This window comes from Podarcis muralis, chromosome 11 (assembly GCF_964188315.1).
Source record: "Podarcis muralis chromosome 11, rPodMur119.hap1.1, whole genome shotgun sequence".
Lineage (NCBI taxonomy): Eukaryota > Metazoa > Chordata > Lepidosauria > Squamata > Lacertidae > Podarcis > Podarcis muralis.
The window spans coordinates 8,494,671-8,503,275 of NC_135665.1; the positions used below are offsets into that span (position 1 = coordinate 8,494,671).

General features: G+C 39.1%; 1 protein-coding gene across 1 annotated transcript; it reads right to left on the reverse strand.

Moving 5' to 3' along the window:
- Positions 1 to 1,170: 1,170 nt before the first annotated feature.
- Positions 1,171 to 5,361, reverse strand: CRIPTO (cripto, EGF-CFC family member). Its single transcript, XM_077935886.1, has 5 exons — positions 5,346 to 5,361; positions 5,121 to 5,249; positions 2,627 to 2,741; positions 1,501 to 1,610; positions 1,171 to 1,190 (listed from the first exon to the last, which is right to left on the reverse strand). Exons 1-5 carry the CDS (start codon positions 5,359 to 5,361, stop codon positions 1,171 to 1,173), a joined length of 390 nt encoding a protein of 129 aa, XP_077792012.1.
- Positions 5,362 to 8,605: the final 3,244 nt, after the last annotated feature.

Here is an 8,605-nt window from a genome sequence, read left to right on the forward strand (position 1 = left end):
CATGCGGGGAGAGGTGAGGGTCTGGTGCCCGGCTCCATGCTCTCCCCAATATTGTTTTCCCTCACTGGCTTTTGCTGAAATCCGGAAGTCAGTTCTGACCTGGGACAGATAGTCGGAACCAATGCCTAAGCAACCACTCACATTTATGTATTTTAATAAAGTTGTGACCAAAATTATGCCAAAAACCTTAAACAAAAAATTATGCGTGAATTGTGAATTATTTAGGGGTGGTTTGGGGGACCTCGACACTCAAGCTGCAGCTGCTGATATTTCCTTTTCCACACCTTTGTTAAAGATTCAGAAGCCCTCCCTCTTTTATGCAACCAGACTTCCCTGGGCCACATCAACTGCTGGGTTGAAGAATTTAACAACAAGCAAACCACAACAAGAGTCCTGGGGCAAAATACACAAGCCACAAGATTTTGGAGACGTGCAAGTCTACATTCCAGCTACCACTAGTGACTTGACCCATAACTGTTCACCATACCACACAGATTACAGTTCTTAAATACTCAAATTGTGTGGGGAAATGTTAGAGAGCATAATTAAATCTATACAACTAATTCTTGATTAAACATCTCAATTTTAGCCCCCAGTACGCAAGAACCCATTCACACCATATTCCTTTTTGGCACCCAGCACATTCACACACAGAAAACCCCTTTTTGTGGTCATTCTTTACAATAACTCAGATCCTTTGGATTATGTTTGATCTACCCAGTGGGTGACGCGGGTGGCGCTGTGGGTTAAACCACAGAGCCTAGGACTTGCCGATCAGAAGGTCGGCAGGTGAGCTCCCGTTGCTTGGTCCCTGCTGCTGCCAACCTAGCAGGTTCAAAGTGCAAGTAGATAAATAGGTACCACTCCAGCAGGAAGGTAAACGGTGTTTCTGTGCGCTGCTCTGGTTCGCCAGAAGCGGCTTAGTCATGCTGGCCACATGACTATACGCTGGCTCCCTCGGCCAATAAAGCAAGATGAGTGCCGCAACCCCAGAGTCGGCCATGACTGGACCTAATGGTCAGGGGTTCCTTTACCTTTTCCCAGCTTCCTAGCTGAAGTCCAGTCTATTAAAAAGGGTAAAGGACAATCCTCAGTTCCCACCAAGCTTTTGAGACAAAATTTTTAACCTGATAGCATACTTACTATTTAATGGAGTTCACTGAAGATAGGTCATCTGGCAACAGCAGAATCTGGAGATAAAAGCAACACAAGCAATTAATGCCTCTTGTCATTGTAGCTGACAGATCCCGCATGGAAGGTCCTTATGTTTTTTAACCAGTTCATTGAAGGCAGCTATCCAACAGGTCCAGCTTTTCTCACCTCGGTACTGATCTTTATCCCTTTAACCCCCACAAGTGAGCAGGCAACTGTAGACTCATGACCAAAGAAGTCAGATCTGCCACTGAGCTCGAAAGGCAACAGAAACTTCCTTCCCCTATGAGAGCTGATATAGTTCATTCTGTCCAAGGCTTATAAAGTAGCAACTAAGATGTTTCTTACCACATCCCTGTTTGAGAGCTTGAGCAGAGCATTTAAGAGTCCCATAGTAGCACTGACACAACTGACATCCTTCTTGAATCCACTCCTCGTGCTTGATGGTGCCACAACTCCTAATAAATAAATCACAACACATTTTGTAAACTAGAGTTTGTGTGGAGATGCTTCTGTTCCCAAACCGATATCCATCTATATTATAAAATTACAAATTATATATTCTTTATTTATTCTAGAATAAGGTGCTGGTTTTGACCTTTAAAGCCCTAGGACCCTCATACTTACAGGACCGCCTCTCCTGGTATGTCCTGCAGAGGACCTTAAGGTCCATGAATAATAATAGCTAAAAGGTCCCGGGCCCTAAGGAAGCCAGACTATCCTCCACCAGGGCCAGGGCCTTTTCAGTGATGGCTCCGACCTGGTGGAATGCTCTGTCCCACGAGACTAGGGCCCTGCAGGACTTGATCTCCTTCCACAGGGCCTGTAAGACAGAGCTATTCCACCTGGCCTGATCCTCTATTCCCTTTCCCCCTTTCCTCTTCTATGAAGAAACCCTTTCTGGGACCCCACATTTAAATTCTTCCCTGGTCTCCTTGCTGGCCCTATTAGGACCAACTTGGCCAGTAAGCCCTGGTAATCATTCAATGTCTACTGACATCCCCCCAAAAAATGACCCCTGAATTTTTGAACTTTATGGATATTGATGCTGCATTTTATGTTGTATTCTATGCTGTTTTATGCTGTTTTTAAGTTGCATTTTAATCAATGTTTTATATTTGCTGTTAGCCGCTCTGAGCCTGGTTTTAAAAATAAATAAATTTACTACTACTACTACTACTACTACTACTACTACTACTACTATTCAGGAACAGGTATTTCCTTCTTCAGAAGCACTTATTTGGGAAACTTTGGAAATGATGTACATCTTGCCCAAATAATTCACAGCCAGCCATTATTTTCCTGCCCACAGCATGGTAATGCCACATCAACTCTTAAAATGCCCCATGAAGGGAGATCTATATGATCTCTGCAGAATGACCTATTGCTGCACTAACTGAAACTCTCCATGGGTGCTTCTAACCCTATCCTTTAAAACTTTAAGAATTCAGAGGCACCATCTGCCTTTACATACCTGATCCTTGTATCATATTCACAGTGTCGCCCAGTGAAGTGTTTGGGGCATATGCAAAAAGTTCCCAGGAAGCAAGTTCCTCCATTTTGACAGCACTGCCTGTTCACTTTGTTACCTGGTGTCAAACGACGGAAAAAAGGAGAATGAAATTGGTTATTTAGGTCTCTGTTATCAAACTACCTCATGTTGTTTAGTCGTGTCCGACTCTCCGTGACCCCATGGACCAGAGCATGTCAGGCACGCCTGTCTTCCACTGCCTCCCACAGATTGGTCAAACTCATGTCCGTAGCTTCGAGAACACTATCCAACCATCTCGTCCTCTGTCATCCCCTTCTCCTTGTGCCCTCCATCTTTCCCAACATCAGGGTCTTTTCCAGGGAGTCTTCTCTTCTCATGAGGTGGCCAAAGTACTGGAGCCTCAGCTTCACGATCTGTCCTTCCAGTGAGCACTCAGGGCTGATTTCCTTCAGAATGGACAGGTTTGATCTTCTTGCAGTCCATGGGACTCTCAAGAATCTCCTCCAGCACCATAATTCAAAAGCATCAATTCTTCGGCAATCAGCCTTCCTTATGGTCCAGCTCTCACTTCCATACATCACTACTGGGAAAACCATAGCTTTAACTATACGGACCTTTGTCGGCAAGGTGACTACCTCATATTGCTTCAAAATTTAATGCTGAACAGCTAAGTGCTGTAAAGAATCCACCACATTTCCCATGAAGATTGGAGTTAAACTAGGGTCTTTATTATAAACAGGAGATGGATTGTGGACGCTGATTTTCAATCATTTTAGTTTGACTTCTGCATCATGGAATTAGCTCTCTTTGAGGTGGTTGCTCTGTGCAAGACGCAAGCAGTTTTTGTATTGTTTGTAGCTTTATTCCATTTTAAACAAAAGGAAGGATTTCTAGGTCCGTGCATACTTAGACTAACAATGCATTAGAACTGTTAAGAAAGCAGTTAAGGTTTTCAGTGTCAGACGTTAAGTACAAGAAGCTAGAGAGAGAGAGAGACAGACAGACAGACAGACAGACAGCTACTTTATTATTATTTTTATTTAAAATGTTAGGGGGGAATCCTAAGACCTGTTGTGCCATGTGACATCTGAAGGCAGCCCTGTTTAGGGAAGCTTTTAATGTTTGATGTTTTAATGTATTTTAATATTTTGTTGGCAGCCACCCAGAGTGGCTGGGGAAGCCCAGCCAGACGGGCAGGGTATAAATAAATTTATTATTATTATTATTATTATTATTATTATTATTATTATTATTAAATAAATGCAATTGCAATTGCAATGTTGCGGGCAGATATGTCAATATATTAGTATCATCTGTCATTGATTGAATACATATTCATTTACAATGTTTACATCCTACCTTATAGCTCTGAGAAGCTCTTGCAGCAGCTGACAAAATATTTTAACGATAAAAATTGCGTTTAAGTCTCATTCCAGGGATAGAAAAAATATGGTGCCAGGAATATTCAGGTGATGCTTTCTGCCTTTATTTTTCTTCCCTGGCATTGCCCTTTGACCTTCTGCTACAGTTTGCATTGGTCTCCGCAGAGCAAGTCTTCCCTATCGGATGGCAGTTGCCAGGCAACAGCTCCCACTGCTGTTCTCTCAGGTGAGGCAGTGGTGCTCAATGGTTGGAGCTCATCATATATACCATTGTGGTAAGTGCTGACCCTAATTATAAGTGCTATCACAAATTAGACATGCAGATTCCAGCAATGTTTCTTCATGAGAAATATCTCTCTCTGTGCTAATGGGGGGGGGGGGGGAGGGTATTTAGCTGTTTATATGATGAGGATTACAAGATGCATGTGAATCACTTTGAATGTTTCAAAGGCACAACATACTTAAATGTTTATTTAGATGACTGAGAGCCAAAATGTTAAGCTTTGAGGAAATCTGGGTTCAAACCCCATTAGTTGATAAATTCTACCTCTGAAATGAATGTTAGAAAGATGCTGGAATGAATTTACATGGTTTTAGCAGAAAGGTTATAAAGAATTAAGTAAAAATGGATTGTTAATGGGTCAAAGTGTAAAATTTAAGGTTAAAATTGCGTTAAGATAAATTATGGAACAAAATCTGAGAAAGAGGGAAAGGACTTGCTGAAACAACTAATTGAATTAGAATACAAAAAGGGAGGTGTGAGGAAGTCAAGGAAACAAGTAAATGAAAGATAAAGATATGAAAATACTGGATGTTAGTGTTTTTAAGTGTTTTTGCTTTTTCACTCTTATTGCTTAGCTGTACTGTTTTTGGGTTTTTTTCTTTTCTCTTTTTACTTCTTAGTATTGTATTTTTTTATTTTTGAAGTATTGTAATATTTTTTTATTATTATTGTCTGCTTTTCTTTTTTCTGTAATTGTTAAACTTTAATAAATATCATTTTTTTAAAAAAAAGATAAATTCTACCTCTGACATGAGGACATCTTTCTCAAGATGACCATAGAGTACTTTGAAAATTTAAAAGCCCAACTTACCATCTGCGGCCAAAGGAGTGTTGCTTTTCTTTTTCTCCGAATTAAGGTGATTTAAAACATTAAAGGTGTACAGAGGAATATTCAGCTTCTCCTGGCTTGAATCCTTATCACAGTTTTCTCCTTCGCAGGCTTAAAAAGGAAGAAACGTGTCAAACTCACAGTAGGGGCTAATCTGTCATTTCTGCACATGCAACCACAAAGCAACAGTACACAAAGGTGACGTACTTGTATCAAGCCGCATAAAAAGATATATGCAGTATTTTATTCTTAAAACAGTTTTCTTGAAGCTTCATTTTCGTGGAATAGGGATGGGAAAATCAAAGGGGAAACCACCTTTGACAGAAAGAAGAGAAGTTGTGTTCTATAAAGTGCAAGTCAGCTAAACTATACTGGGAGTAAGCCCATTGATTTTAATAGGTCTACTCCAAGCATTACTGCATACATTTAGAAGACACATACCCAAGAATCCTGGGAACTGCATTATAAACCCCTCAGAGCTACAATTCCCAGAAACCTTAACAAATTATGGTTAAGGGTAAAAGAGGCAGATTTGAAAAAAAATGGAAAAATCACAGGGTTGCAATTTAATTGGTCTGGATCAGAGATGATACTTATGATGAAGATGAAAAATGATTTTTTTTTGAAGGAAATAAAAATAGATATATAACTAAGAAATGTAATAAAGTACTTGTGAATAATTATAACAAGAAATTTAGAAAAATTAGAATTTTAACAAATTAAAGAGGGAAATGAAGGAAATGGAGGAATATAAGAACATTAAGCTTTCATGGTTTGGAAGAATAGCGATAATTAAAATGAAATTTTTGTCTAGAATAATTTTTATATATATAGAACGTTACCAATTAAGATACCTGAGACAGAGATAAAGGGTTAGCAAAGTATGCTCAAGAAATTTTGTAATGGGAATAAGAAATTAACAAAAGAAGATGGTAAAAAAGAAAACAAAAACAAATTATGGTTCACAGGATTCTTGGTGTGTGTGTGTGTGTGCTTTTAATGTACGCAGCCTCACGTTGGATATCACCGATAATGGAACTTCTAAGAGAATACCATCATTTCTGGACTTTCTCAAAGTCTCTCAGTGTGAGGCAAATCACCTACAATACATATGTGTTACGCAGGGTGCTACTCAGTCCACCCCCTTGTATATCTTGGTATCAGGGACTAGACATCAGAAATACCTGCCTTTCAGGTATTCTGCACTCCAAGTTTATGGGAAGCTGCTAAGAGGAAAAGCACTTCATTTCTACAATATTAGTTATATACTAACCCTATTAACATCAAGAAAACACCTTCATGGTACACTTTTTGGTGCCTGCTAAAATATTATTCCTTAGATAAGATGCTTAGAAAGTTGAGGTAATTTTAATATGTTTTAGTATTTTAACATTTGTACGTTTTAATGTATGGTTGTGAATATTTATTTTACTGTTTTATCTTTTGTAAACTGCTTTGAGGTCTTTTACAAACAAGCAGCACGTAAATTTTATGAAATAAATATAGTAATAATTTTTGAACGTGAATGATCTGCAGTGACATCTTTTGTTTGGTTTACATGAAAAATACACGAAGCAGGTATTCTTAAGAGTTTCCTTACCGCCTCCAAACTGGATTACTTGAACTGAGAGAGCCGCAGTAATGAAAACCCTGAAACAGAGGGAAATTGCACAAACCAAAAGAATGATTTTAAAACGATGCTAGTCTAAATCTCATAGAAACTTAAAGCCATAATTAATACTCATGATAACATGCACAAGAACTATAGTTTGCCTAACATGACATGCAGGAAAATGAAAAACAAACCAGTCCTTAGATACAAAAGTTACTGAATACAATGTTAGCTACAAGAAATATAATTCTCAACTGTTTAGCAGCAGGTCTTGAATTACCAGGAGAAAACAACAGCAACAAAGTATGTATGAGATGTACTATATTACTTTACCTTAAAGCCTGCATTGTTTCAGCACTTCGCTCTTTCCAATGTTCACCAAATCTACCTGCTGGAAACAATGAAGAACTCTCCTACAGATGTCAATCAGAGCCTCAGAAGACAAATGAAAGCTGAATGAGGGGGTACAATTTATAGGAAGAAGCGAGCTTCAACAATTAACCCCTTCTTGTTTTCTCCACCCATCGTGTCACCTGACTTCCATCAATTTAATATTTTGCCTGGGGGTGGGAGTGATGTATATTTATTTATAAAAAAATACTTGTATACCACATTTCATTTTTTTAAACAAATCAAAGCAGTTTACAACCACACACAAACAAATTTACATGCAATAAAAACATGTAAAAATTTAAAATCACAGGTCATCAGCTAACTATTACAGAAGAAATTTCCTTTATTGTCTTAATGTTCTTTCATTGGTCTTTGAAATCAAGAACCTCCACTTTCAGGTATAGATGATTTGAATTAATATCTATATGCAGCACCTTTTCTATGCCTTTTTTCTTGATAGTGAAGATTTTTTACATATATTTTCTATGGTATTTAAATTTATTTCCTTGGTCTGCTTGACCAATGGGAAAGGCGAAGGAAGAGGAGAGCAGGGGTGTGGGAGAATGGTCTAAAACAATGAGTCCCCCCCCATTGATATTCTTCATATTATTTCAATGAGAAATTTATTGATACTACTCCTTCCACAGCCTCTTAAATCTCAACAGAGACAAATGCAAAGTTCTGCATGTAAGCCTACATAATGCAAATCAATAATAATAATAATAATAATAATAATAATTTATTTATACCCCGCCCATCTGGCTGGGTTTCCCCAGCCACTCTGGGCAGCTCCCAACGGAATATTAAAAACACAATCAAACATTTGCAACTTCCCTAAACAGGGTTGCCTTCAGATGTCTTCTCAAAGCCAGATAGTTGTTTATTTCCTTGACATCTGATGGGAGGGCATTCCACAAAGCGGGTGCCATTACTGAGAAGAATGAGAGGAAGAAGGATAGCTGACTTGACAGTAGTACACGTGAAAGGGATCTCTGGATAGATTGTGTCACATCAGCCCAGGATCCCCTTTATCTTTGAGCCTGAGCACACACATTGGAAGTCATCATGGGGAAGCTACTAAAAACGTCTTTCTTCGGTAGAGAATTCCTTATCTGGCTGGAACGCTGTGATGCCTCTCATGTGCAACTCCATCATGGCATTGCCATGCCCTATGTCCATGTTTCAAGTGAGCTTCCACAAAAGTCTTCTTGGATAATCTACTGTCACTCTGACTTCATGCCATTTTAAAGCATGACTGTGAAAAGGCATACAAAGCCCTCTGGATATTCGGTATCGTGGATGGGAAACCCGTGACCCTCCAAATATTGCTGGACTCCCAACTCCCATCAGCCCCCACCAACTTGTCCAATGGACAGGGATGATGGGAGTTGTAAACCAGCAACATTCTGAGGTCCACAGGCTATTTTGCTCTGGAGTATAATAGACATGCTATGAAATTTGG